Source organism: Perna viridis, chromosome 9 (assembly GCF_037379345.1).
Source record: "Perna viridis isolate PV_CMFRI_1.1 ecotype Kerala chromosome 9, ASM3737934v1, whole genome shotgun sequence".
Taxonomy (NCBI): domain Eukaryota; kingdom Metazoa; phylum Mollusca; class Bivalvia; order Mytilida; family Mytilidae; genus Perna; species Perna viridis.
The window spans coordinates 35,643,021-35,656,844 of NC_142453.1; the positions used below are offsets into that span (position 1 = coordinate 35,643,021).

General features: G+C 33.1%; 2 protein-coding genes across 2 annotated transcripts; one reads left to right on the forward strand and one right to left on the reverse strand.

The window, feature by feature from the left end:
- Positions 1-4,168: 4,168 nt before the first annotated feature.
- Positions 4,169-5,735, reverse strand: LOC148608002 (TP53-regulated inhibitor of apoptosis 1-like). The gene is made up of 2 exons (XM_088546633.1): positions 5,553-5,735; positions 4,169-4,745 (listed from the first exon to the last, which is right to left on the reverse strand). Exons 1-2 carry the CDS (start codon positions 5,694-5,696, stop codon positions 4,662-4,664), a joined length of 228 nt encoding a protein of 75 aa, XP_088402759.1. The 5' UTR covers positions 5,697-5,735; the 3' UTR covers positions 4,169-4,661.
- Positions 5,736-5,913: 178 nt separating this feature from the next.
- On the forward strand, positions 5,914-12,218 carry LOC148608003 (glutamyl-tRNA(Gln) amidotransferase subunit C, mitochondrial-like). The gene is made up of 4 exons (XM_088546045.1): positions 5,914-6,026; positions 8,366-8,586; positions 9,086-9,189; positions 11,651-12,218. Exons 1-4 carry the CDS (start codon positions 5,943-5,945, stop codon positions 11,704-11,706), a joined length of 465 nt encoding a protein of 154 aa, XP_088402171.1. The 5' UTR covers positions 5,914-5,942; the 3' UTR covers positions 11,707-12,218.
- The last annotated feature ends 1,606 nt before the right edge of the window (positions 12,219-13,824 follow it).

The window sequence follows — 13,824 nt, forward strand, 5'->3', positions numbered from 1 at the left end:
TGTGTGCATTGACGGTTCTTCATTGTAAACCAACTTATTTTCGCTAAGGTTAGTACCGAAATAAATTGAAAAGACGTCCTAAAACGCGAATAGTGATGACGATTTATCTAAAATATCACTTTCAGTTACGGCGTTGTGTGTATATTCTGTATTGTGATATAGTAACACAGGAAATTAATTTTTTCTACAACTTTTCCCGTGTTCGTTTTTTTTTCTTCCAATTTCTTATATAGTTTCAACTTGCTTTTGAATGGCAAAATTAAGTTGCAGAGTATTTCAACATGAAGTTGTACTTAAAGGAAAGAGTTATTGGTGATATTTCAAAAATACTGTTTTTAACTAAGTCAGAAAATGTGTGACCATGAAAATTGCCACAAGTCACAAAAAGCAGTGGCGTATTCAAATGTTTACAAAAGAGTACCAATTTTTTTCTTTAAAAATAGAATCATTAATTGTTTCAAAACTTTGAACACGATATCTAATAAGAATTGCATGATCATTTATTGATACATGTTCCTTTCTGTTGACCAAGTTTTAAAAACAAAACTCAAAATATTTAATACTTCTTTTGGTTCATCAGTCCCTGTGGACTAAAGCTTGTAGATTAAAAATAAAACGCACGCGCCGTCGTTAGTATAGACCTACACGCATGCAGCATATTCACATAGCTTCCACACACACACTGCAAAACAATCTTTAAATTACAGTAGATATTGTAACCAAAGATATGCAAAAAATAGTGATAGTATGTATGTATGTACAGTAGAAAGTTAGATGAAATAATTTGGCCGTGCATCAAAGAAAATTAGTTGCTTTAGGCTCTACACGCAACAGACCCTCCCATCATGATGCATTATATTCGAATATATACCTGGATATGTACTAGTTTTACCTCTGGACATCCCACAAAAATAATGTCTTGTTAACCATGATATAAGAGAATCAAAGAATCGTATTAGTAACCGTTTCGTTGAGGCTAATATGTGATGAGATTGAGCATCCATTGCCGGAGGGATACTTAAATGTAGAAATTGATTCCCTCAAAATAGGTTTAAACCCTTACATGCTCTCAAGTTAAAGGAAGTTTTCCGATACTTTTGATGGGAAGTATACATAAGGGTGCATATAAAAATTCATGTTTTTAGATTTTTTTCTGTAACGTTAATAATTGCTGATACACCTATTCCTTCACTTTTATGAGGCTGACTTTATAGCTGATCTGATCAGAACGAAAGAACACCGTTTAGCTAGATCAATTAATCTCAGTTTCCGCTATACAGATGGCGTATTATCTTTAACCAAATCCAGTTTCGGGGATTTGATACATCGCATCTACCCCAAAGAACTTGAGATAACGAATACTGCAGACACTGTAAAGTCTTGCCCTACACTTAGAGATCGATGGTAAAGGAAAACTATAAATAGACCAAATTATACGACAAGCGTGATATGACGTTTCATTCAGTATTGCCAGTTTTCCTTTCATCGGTGGCAACATTCCTTCAGCACCTACGTAGGGAGTTTTCAAACTAATACGTTAGCTTGTTACTACACAGACTTTTTGTATTGCGCTACACTTCTTATATTTAGGCTTCTGGAACATGATTATGTTGTTATAAATTAATTTGAGATTAATACTGTAATCTGATAGCCAATTCTTAAACAAGATTGAAGTCATCACTACAGAAATTTTACGATCGTCATCATGAACTCGTGGATCGTTACGGTGTATCCATCTGCACCATGAAAACTGATTTGTTCAACGTGTCATAGTTTCCTTTCCTCTTTCGTCTACCCCGGACTTGACTTTCTATGAGCAACTCGGTTGGTGTTTGTAGAAAAGCAGAGGACGCTTATCCTATCGATGCACCTGGTCCGTGCTTTCAGTTTCTGGTGGAGTCCGAGTTGCTCATTTACTTTTGTTACATTGTATGTATAATTCTATTTATTATATGTTCTATGTATGATTTTATGTATAATATGTTCTTTGTTGAGCCAAAAATGTTTGTCTGTTTTCCATGTCGGATCTTTGTCCTTAATTGGCTTACATTCGTTTTATTTCCGCTAGAATATTGGTTCCCTTAGTTATACTTTCCTCTCTGCAAAAAGATTTGTATCTTTTTTAAGAAACCAGGCATTCATCTCTCACTCAGTTCAAGAGCAATAACTGTTGGAAAGTGCCAATTCCATACGCAATTTATATAATTCAAAACTATGACCGAGTATGCATGTGTTCTGTAACTATTTCTGAATTAGAAATAAAAGTGAAACTGATGGCCTGGGGTTTGGACATGTCCGGTCCGATTTTAGTATTTATTTCAATGTGTTCGCTATAATTTAGCTAAAAACTATGAAATCCTCCGACTTTATGAAAATATCCACAAAAGATCACTAATAGAGAATGGCAACCATATGATTTTTAATGGCGGGATCTAATTTCAAGTAAAAAGGAAGTGCGATGCTGTATGGTTAAAAAAATCAGGATGAACGATAGTGTAAAATAATTAGGCAAGATGCACGTCAGTCAGGATCTAAAAATCACGGACAGGCAAGAGATTACCTAGATAATTTGAAATCATCTTGTCATGGAGTGTGTCTTATACTCACATCCTTCCTGCCATCCACGGAACCGCCGAAGCCACATTTTAAGCCAGAGAATTATTTCAAAATGTGTTTCCAACAAAAAGTAGACTGCTTGTAGAGGACATCGGCGTCACTAAACCTATAAAGTTTCAAAACATTGTCACCTGTGGTTTCAGAGGAGTTGAATCAATCAGAAGCTAAAATAGCTTACGTGGCAATCTTGTTTAAAATTGATCAAATGGAATAAAAAGTGGATTTTTTGTAGAAAGATCTTGCATACACCATTTCCGTGATTTCTGGTTGAATTTGGTCGAAGGGTTTTCATGTAGTTGAGCAAAATGTGAAAAATTTACAGACGACGGACGCAAATAGATGGCATAATCTCACCGAGACCTTTGGTCCAGGTGATCTAATAAAAAGGTCTGGTCAGAAATTTTACTGACGAAGAATCTAAGACACAAAAATTTGATCATTGAAACTTCTTCCCCTCTAGAAGTCAATTTGTTGGTCCCTTGAATCTGTCCAGTACCTGGACTTGATGTTGTGGATCTGGAGGAACTCAGGTATTTGTATAAGATCATTTTTTATTAGACGGTGGTATTGGGCATTCCTTTGTGATATGTTCAATAGATGTGTCCAAAAATGGCAATAAATACGATTTTTAATCATATCACAATCAGAGGGAAATAATGGTTAAGAAAAAAGGGGGTGGTTGAAACGATCTGTGACCGAAGTGCTTGGGTACTGTATATCATAATAATTATGGGTAATAAAAAAATGTCGAACTAATATTGGTATGATGTAATGTGATTAATTAAGCAAAAAAGTTGCTTATATAACCAGAACATATGCAAGGACCGATCCAGACACTTGGAAAAGGAGGGGTGAAAATGACAAATTTTCTAATAAAAGGGGGTGCCAACTCCCTGCATCCCCCTCTGGATCCGCTATTGATATGAACCATGAATGCTTTAAAGGAAACTAACCTCTTTTTATTATAGAATGCTTCTTTTTTAAAAAAAAATTTCTACTTTTTATAAATGAAATTTTCACAGTATATAACACCTAACAATTTTCATCCTGGTGGTAAATAATGTGGTTTGTCTCCACATACACATAATGTATCTTCGATATTTGCATTAACACTATGAACTATAGAAATTACTCTTTCATCTAGTATGTATCTGATAGAAATAAAAGGTAATAACAAAATAACCAAACAAAAGGAGTAGCCAAAAGAAGGAAAGTCCAATTGATTGACAGCAATCATCCTGCTTTAAAGTCAGGCATAATAAAGTATGTACCCTCTAAGCTTGGTGGATGGAATGAAGTGGGGACAGAGTCTGGTGGTTACTAGACATGCATTCATCGATGGAATAGAGGTAAATCAAACTACAAAAAGGATGGTCAATTTTTTATATCTTGCATGATTTCAGCAAAATTTCAGCAAATTATTTGTGTGCAGTTGCCTGGTACGTGTTTATAGAAATCAATATACTGCCCTGGTAGATTATAAGTATATTTTTCTATACTGAATGTTGAAAACTAGCCTGCAACTTGTCAAAACAGAAAAAAAAGATAATACTGCTGGTAAAAATACTTTTTTTTTTACAAAACCATAATACATGTACAAAAAAAATACAAATCTTAAAAGAATCCATTAACTCAACAATAGCAAAACTTATTTCGTAACATGAGACACAGAGAGTAAATCACAAAATTCTTTTTACTCATACAACCAGTTACAAAATCACTTAACAAAGCTTAGACAATGATATAAATGTTTTTTTTTATACAAATATGAATGCTTAGACTTTAGATGAATATCATGTTAACAATACAAATGTTTTTTTGATACATATATGTATCACAAATGAAAATGAAAAAAGTATTGAGGAATTGAGGTAAATTAATCATTTCAAAGACTTGTTTTTCATTCAAACTCGTTTTAACTGCAATTCTTCCTTACTCACAATGTTCTACACAACTATTCCATCCTATATGCAAATTATCATTGTATAATCCATTTATTCTTTTACTCTTTTAAACAGCACATATTTATGTTATGTGTATATCTGCTATGGGGGTTGTTGTTCTTTTTCTGTGCCAAGAACATCCTTTTCTATTTCACCCAAATCAATCTTTTTCTCATGTATCGCTTTCTGAAATGAAAGGAAAAAACAAAGATGGAGATTAAACAGTCAATGTAGAAAATGTTTAAAGCCAAAATAAATATAGGATTTACACAAACCTATTTTTATTCTTGCTGCCTGCCAGTCCTCATCTTTAATTGCCATTTTATATATGCCTATTGTGATTAAAGTTTTATTTATATGTCCACTTCTTTACTTCAAATGGGGTTCAAATCCAATCCACAGGGTCCCATCCACTGTTCTTTCACATGAATTTAGGTATAAAGCCTTTTAAAGTGGGCATTATTAGGGATCTTAGAGGAGGAACTACGTAAAAAAATAAACCCCTAAATATAAAGTATATTTTTTTAAAAGAATGGTAACCAACATAGTAACATGTGGATGGGGATAGGACGAGGCCTTATTCTTTGGTAGAGCTTTTCAGTGCTAATCTTGGCTGATACATTTGGTTTTGAGTATGTTTACAAATAGGGTTTATTTAAGTGTTCCTAGAGTGGTAAATCTTATGATAATCCTTTTGGGGCTTAATGTCCAAAGCTAATGGACAGCCACGTCAGAAAATAGCTTTGGACACTGAATCCCAAAGGGATTATTACCTGAGTGATGCAACACTTCTTAATATTCTACAGACAATATCTACATGATGAGTTTTTGATCTAATAGAACATAATTCAAGTGTTATCTTTGACACACATATACACATCCCCTCAAAAAGTAAAATGTGAGATGAAATAGCAATTTTAGTATTTTGGTTTAAGTCTTAATATCGTGTTTCTGAAAATGAAATTCTGTGTATCAACTATCACGTATTTTTACCTTTACACAAGATTGGTACACCCCAAATAGCTCTTTACACGGATCTTTCTTCTTGCCTTTCAGAAACTGTTCCGAAAACCACTTATTGAAACAGTTATCATACGCTTCTTTTAACTCTTGGCACTCTTGCCCAATGCTGTTCATTTTCCGGAAGTGACCTACAACACCTGCATTTAGAAAACTGCTTCGTCCGACAAATAGTTCATAATAATTGGGTGAATATTCTTTTACACATTCTAAGGATATAAAAAATTATTATGATTAATTAATCATAGTGATATTGCTGTGCTCAATGATAAAAATTACCATGTAATACTGTATGTATAGACTATGTTAATTTTGATATTCATACGCATGTTACATCTGTTAACCGAAAAGAAGAAAATAAGCATGAGCCTATCAAGAAAATTTTACAGATTGAAACATTTTAGACATCAACGTATATTTAAATACGATAGAAAGTATTTTTGTAAGGTATGCTGTTGAAAATTGGTGCATCTTTTACTACAAAGTTGTGAATAGCACAACTTCGAAAAACATTGATTTTTTTAAAATATACCATAGCCTAGGCATAGCATAGTCCAATAATCCATTTATAATTATAATTTTGAGGCTAATTCTTATTTTGCAGGGTCACTCCCCTGTGTTAGTGAGGCATTAGGATCTCCTGTACTTGGCGATTGCAATACTGGTATACGAGTATTGTGCACAATACTGGTATAAAAATTTGGTCCAGTATTGTGATTTTTTTTCAAAATTTTGTACAATACTGGAATACTAGTACTGTAATTAGTATTGTATACTAGTATTGTAATTAAGATATTGGATTTGCCTATCTGTTATTTTCTGAACATTTTTATGTTTGGCATACATTTTTCTGAAACAATTTCTTGTGACGTCCCCTTCCCCTGAAAAATGACACAGTCGGTTACCATGGCATCAGACAGCGCTGATGAATAAACCAACCCAGATGATGGTGAATCAGCCCCAGTTACAGCAATGTCCATCCACCGATCGCTTAGGTTTGCCATATTCCTGGGGAAAAAAAGACCTACTTGAAAAGATCAAAGAAAATGAAGACCTAGTCAAACTACGACAAGAACAGGGATCACTTAAGACTTAAGACCATTGAAGATTTAAGACTCACTCTAATGACAGTAGCTGTAAATCACCACCTTAATATGTAATTTTATCATGATATTTTGATTTGTGCTTTCATTAAAATAATGCTCAATTTTCTTCTAACATGTACAAAATAAATGTCATACAACAGTTTTTGCAGTCTTTCATATCAGTCAACATAATATTGCTACATCAATAAAAGTTAAGAAATGGGTAATGACAAAACAGTCCTTGAGTTAAATTTTCATAATACACATGACAATACTTACTACAATACTATGGATATACAAGTAAAATATTTTTTTTTAAAAAATCCCAATACTGGTACAATACTGGTATACAATACTGCAAAAAAACCAGCATTGTGATCACCAAGTACAGGAGATCCAGCCATTGACATCAGATTTAAAACTGCATTAGTGAAAATTATGATTATTTTGACTAAATATATCAAACTGCTGGAACTTGTCCAATGTGTTGGATGTGTTTGGTATTCTTATGGGAACAAATTTTGCTGTGCTATACACATTCATATTCCTTTACTCATTTGTGGGTGACTTTAAGACTGATCTTATTCAAGAGATGGATAGTTATTAAACTAGACCCTCATTGATTTTTAGTTTTGGGAGAAAAATATCAGAAAAACTGAATAACAAGGACAACAAAAATCCTGAGATCCTGAGTTGTGAGAGCATGACTTTATGCTTAAAAGTATGAGACGACAGGTTTGATTTAACTTTATGACAACCGCAATGACTTCTTTTCTGTATCATCAACTTTCCTTTCATCTGTGGCAACATCCTTTCAGCACCCGCATATGGAGTTTTCATACCACAATTCATTGGTCATGCCAAAGCTTGCCAAAACTACAAGACTTTTGGTATTGTCGTAGACTCTGTATAGTTAGTTTTCTTGAACAAAGTTATGTTGCAACAAGATTGAAGTCATCACTGCAAAAGTGTTATGTTTGTCATCATGAACCTGTGGATCACAATACAGTGTATACATCTGCACCATGAGAACCTATTTGTTCACTGTTGTAGTTTTCAATTTTATAACATTTTATGAATCTCTGTGGGTGTTCCTAGAAAATTAAAGGACACTTTCCCTACCACTGCACCATGTTCCAAGTTTCTAGTGGAGTTTGTATTGCTCTGTATGTGTTATTTTGGATATGTTTATGTTCTTGTTGTGTGTGTCTATTTTCATTGTCTAGTGATTATCCTTGGATTATGTTGTTTTTTAATTGCCTTTCAATCCTGGTTCCCTTGATCTTCCCTTTAAATTTGGGACATCCAATTTGCAAGCAAATGTTGTTTAGAATAAGAACACCATCATGGTAAATTATTTAAAATGGACATTCATTGTTAATTTAGGAAAGTACCATTTCATAAGTGATGGGGGAGCTTGGATCTTTTCGAAAAAAAAATTAATGTTTTAAAATTTAGAAAACAACATTATTTACTCATCCATTAAAATTAAAAATGATTCTGTATTTTCCCCATAACCTAACAAGGCAGATTTTTCCAAAAAAGATATTTATTTTTGTTGCTGCTGAAATGTAAATAAAAAATTGAAAACAAATTTTTTTAAGCTGATTAATCAATCATGGACCAACACCAACATCTAATGAATTACAAATTCAAATTTTTAAATGTTCAAAGAAATTATATTTACAATGATTAATATAGGTTCCAAATGAATCAGCATGGGAAGACATAGACCCAAAGAAGATACCAGATGTTCCACACATAGACCAAAAAATGATAGACCACCTTGAGAGAGTATCTTTAGTAGAGTTTAACAACCTAGCTGGGATAGAGCGACTATCTAAAGCCATAGAATCTGCCAACAAACTTCATATGGTTAACACTGATGGTGTGGAACCAATGGAATCAGTATTAGAAGACAGGTACCTCCACAGTAAAAAAAAATTAACTACAGTGAAACCTGTCTAAACCAAACACTGAACAATCCCAAAACCTGTCTAAACCATACACTGAATAATCCCAAAACATGTCTAAACCAAACACTGAATAATTCTTAAAATCTATTGTAACTAGACACTTTTTGAAATCCCTTTACATCAGGTTAAATGTACATGTATTATGAAGCTTAGTACACAGAACACCTGTTTAAACCAAACCAATTAAAAAACCAAAAGAGGTAGGATTCAGTCAGTTTTCACTGTATCATGTATTATCTTGTAGTAATAGACATATAACTGATGCATAAAACAACTTTGAATTTACAATGATAGACAACCAAGACATGTACAAACATGCTAGGTTAGGGTTACACTTATTCATTGACATGCCTAAATATTTAACAATGGATCTTTATGTGCTTACTCTGTTGCCAAAAATGTGGCAGGATTTCATTTAATCTCCCATAAGTTGTCCTATTTTTAGAATGTTGTACCTCCGAGAAGACCAAGTTACAGATGGTAACTGTCAACAGGCAGTACTCAGTAATGCAGTGAAGACAATAGAAGATTATTTTGTAGCACCTCCAGGTAATATGAAGGTTTTTTTTTTTTTCTGAAGACCTATTATGGTATTCACTTGCAGTATCTTGCATATACTCACATGTTTACTTAAACAAAACTTAGTTAAAAAAAGCAACATTTACAATTTTGATTTCCCCCGTAAATTATCCCCTGAGACCTCTTTATACCCTAAAATATTTTATTTTTGGATTTCAGGTCTTAGTTTTAATTGACCACACCATCCTAATTTGTAAACACTATTTTGTTCCTGCAGGAACTTGAGTATTAGATGGTTGATCTTTCCTTAATTTTATAAATAGATCTTCACCACAAAAGAAATATTGATATTGATTTTGAGGGTTATGCCCCAACGATTTTGGAATTAGGGGAAAAAAGCATTTTTCTGATGCCCAAACAATAACTTGACTATTAGTTAGTGGTATTTCTTTGAAACCGTACCATGAGGTGCCATACCACAATACAAAGGCTGGGATTAGTTTTTGGAGGTATGACTTGAATAAGTTGGGAATTAGGGCCAGGGGATGATAATAGGGATTGTAACTTGAGTTGAGTAAAAATAAGAGGCCGCAAACTGACCAGATACAAGCATTTTTCTTTTTCTTGGATGATAACTTGAGTAAAAGTGAATGGACTTCCTTGAAATTGTACCACAAGAAGCCATACCCCAAATGAAGATTGTGATTGATTTTGAAGGTATAATTGGAACCATTTAGGAATTAGAGGACAGAAAAAAGGTATCTTCTGGTCAAATTCTTATCCTGTGTCAAATGCAGAAGCACAATCAAAATTCTAAGCCGTATCAAGTTTGAATGTTGTCTCCATGCTTTCCCTACTTGTTAAGAGTTTGACCTCAGTGCTTCTATCAAGTTGTGTCATGAAAGGTATTTTTTTACAGTTACTTTAGTTTGATCATATCCCCTCCTAGCTTGACTTGAAATATGACATAACAAAACCCAATTGGGTCAAAAAGAGGTTAAGGGAATGGAGTTGCATTTTTTTTCATAGTAGTAAAAATGTGGATTTTAAAGGATATAGAGTTCCAGACTCAGACCTAATAGATTGGTCAAAGAATATTACGATTACCAGTGGAAAATAGAATAACTAAGCACTTATCTCTTGTATCCTTCCCTTGCACTAAAAAAACTTGATTATTTTTTTTTAATCCATCAGTTTGAACATTAAGTAATAACAGAAAGCCCCACATTAAATAGGTGTGGGAAATCAGATCTAACTTGCCACAAATTAGTAAGCAATAGATTAACTGAAATAATTTTAGTATACCACCTAAATTGGTAGGGTTGGCAAATTGATATTTATACCCCCAGCCGACAAAGTTTGGGAGGGGGTATATAGGTTTCACTGTCTGTATGTCTTGACTATTTTCTTAGTAGCTTGCAGCATTGATATGAAATTTTGTGGGAGATGGAGATGTGCATACTGTTTGGACAAAATTTTTGAAATAATGGCTGTTGAACTTAGTCACTTTTCAGCAAAACTTGGTCTCATGTCTTGTTAGCAACTTATATAAGGATTATTATGAAACTTAATAGGGTGTTAGATAACTATATCAGGATGTGTTTATTGTCAGGAATTTATATTTGGGCAGAAATTATAGATGTGACAGCTGCAGGACTGAGGAGTTTTTCAGCAAAACTTGGTCTCATGCATTGTCATAATCTGTCATTGTGTTGTTAACAACAAAAAAATAATACAGATTGTGGTTTGGAGATGTGCGTTTAAGAAACGATAGCAAAGTTTTGTGTAAAAATTGCTTAGTCTATCCACCATAAAAATTGTGTCCAATGTGAATCGTGTGTCCACATAGGTCCACAAATCTACAGGGTTCAACAGGCTGTGGGGGTGTATTAGTCCTGTTAATGGCAATGTCTAGTTATTTCTTGTTATTTTAGATGTTATAGTCATCAGTCATATTAATTTCATTTATAAACTGTTAGGCAAAGAAAAATTCACCTGTTTTAATGATAACTTGCTCTAAAAAACACCTAGGTTAGTTGGTTGGCAAAACTTAAAATTTTTGACTTTTTGGTTTTGGATCTTTGATAATACTTGTGAAAAATGTTGAAAAAGTCTTTAGGGTAGGCATAAAAACTAAGGTTGATTGGGTTAGCAAAAAAGTGTAATTTTTTCAGGCCTTAAACAAATGAAATCCACAATCTGATACTATAGTTATCAATATTGTGGACAAGTATTTTACAATTATCTTGAAGTGGCCAAAATTTAATTAATAAAATTTACAACCATTTGGGCCTATCTCGGGAGATTTTATGATTTTGAGTGTACATGTGAATATTGTAGAACATACATGCCAGGAAAAGATCCAGAAATGTAGTGGGGACAGAGTCTGGTCAAGAATATTAAATGAGGGGTGGTTCCAGGCAATAAATTTGCTTTTTTTTATCTCCCATTTTAGTTTATATTCTGTTTTTGACATTTTGGTTCTTTTCAGGCAATATCCCATTAAAAAGACAAAGTAGAAATTACAGTAGTGATGACGAGAGATGACAGAAGTGACTAGTAAACTCTGATGAAGTGTTTGTTTTACACATGACATGCATAGTAGTTACGTAACTAGGATGATGAAAGATTCAACTTTGAAACATTCTGATTCATGTATGGATTATAAAGTTTTCAATAACAATTCATTTTAAATGCAAAAGTGAAAGGAATAATATTGTTTAATAGTTTCTTGATGTTCTGTATCTTGCTGTACTTATTCTGCTGCAACTTTGCTAAAAAAATGACAAAGCATACGTTTCAGACAAAAAATAAGTATCATTTCAAAACTTCAAAATTCAAGCATTTTTAATTTTGACAGAACTGCTGTTCTGTTCCTACTTCTTATGTGTAGCTACAAATGTACATCAGTGTGCTAATCAAACTGTTTGAAATAAACATTTGAAGTCTCAAAATGAAAAAAAGAACAGGATACATTTACATGTATATGCATTAACTTTACAGAACGCAATAGTTTCCCTTCTGGTTAAAGTCAAAGGGCAATAAAATCTTACATTCCATTTGTCTGTCTTTCATGTTGGTTGTTGGTACTTTTTCATCTTGACAGTCATCCTTGAATATTGACTTGATGTTTGGTATGTAGCTACAATGTATATCTAGATGAGTTATGGCCCCTGGATTTGTGTATTTTGATTAAAGTTCAGTTTTCCAGGATGCTTTTGGACATCCTTCAATGTATTGATATGGTTTTTATTATGTAGCTGTATCTATATGAGTTAAAGTTTCAATTTTGTTCTGGTCAAATGATTTTTAGCTGAGTTATGGCCCCTGATCTTGTACATACCAGTAAGCTCACCTGGACCAATGAGTCATGTGAGCTATTATCATCACCTGGTGTCCATTATCTTTAACAATTTTTTTTAAACTCTTCTCCCCAGAAACAAATGGACCAAATAGAACAAAACTTGATAATAATGTTCCTTAGGATATTCTACATTGAAAAGATGTAAGGATTTTTAATTGAAACACTAAAAATTGAACATAGGTATCAGACAGAAGTTTTGCTTATATATCTCCAAAACTGTTACATTTATCAAAGTTTTGATATGGTTATAGTGTTCAGCATGATGAGATCTATCTGTGGTGAAATTTGCATGTAAATTGGTTAAGCCATGTTGGAGTTATTGTCCTTTTTCAGTTTTTTTCACTATTTAGATGCTATTACTTTAAGAAAAATCTTCTCTGTCACTACTAGACCATTTAGAGCCTAATAAGGTGTGAATGTTCCATAGGGTATTCGGCATAGAATATTATGCAGGGATTTTTGATCCGTCAAAAAACATGTCCACCGTTGTTATAAATAGATCATATGGGCGAGACAAAAGTTTTTTTTCTCATTTATCTCCATACTGTGTCTGACAGGGTTAAAGTGTTAAGCATGATAGGATCTATTCGTAGTAGAATTATTGTGTCTGACTTTTCTACAGATTACATGGGAGAAACCATATTCTCTTTCTGCCTATTCTTGATTTAATTAATTTATTTCTCCACTCTCTGTAATAAAATTAAGACATTTTTAATTTTATCATCTCGAATAGAAATTATTTAAAAAATCATTACTAAAGGAGAATCTTTGTCGTTTTATTTAGCTAGGTCCTAAATTTTTTCATCAAGAATATGCGGAAATGTGCATCATATTAGCTTGTGTTCAAATCATGCTAAAATACAGTAGAAATTTAGATTTTAACTATACAGCAGTTACATCGTATCTTAATATTGAAGATAATACTTCTTTATCATGAGACTGTACCATATCCAAATTCAGTTATGAGCCTTGGGCCATTTCATTATCGATGACTTTAACATAGTCAAAGACCGAACGGTAATACACTTTTTGAAAAAGAGACCCAAACATCGTCAGCCTTCAAAAATAGGCGGAGTGTCGACGGGTCAAATATGACGTTCTTTTTTTCCTTATTACATGTAATTGTAAAAAAGTGATGCAAGCGAGAGAAAGGTGATAAAAAAATCTCTTGGTGCTTTTCTCGATAAAGGTAAAAACATTGTAAATATTCGAATTTCTTACCTTGAAAACAACTTAAAAATTAACAGAAAACCCATGTCACTCCATGTTCAAGAATTAAAATTAAACATTAGAAACTCCGT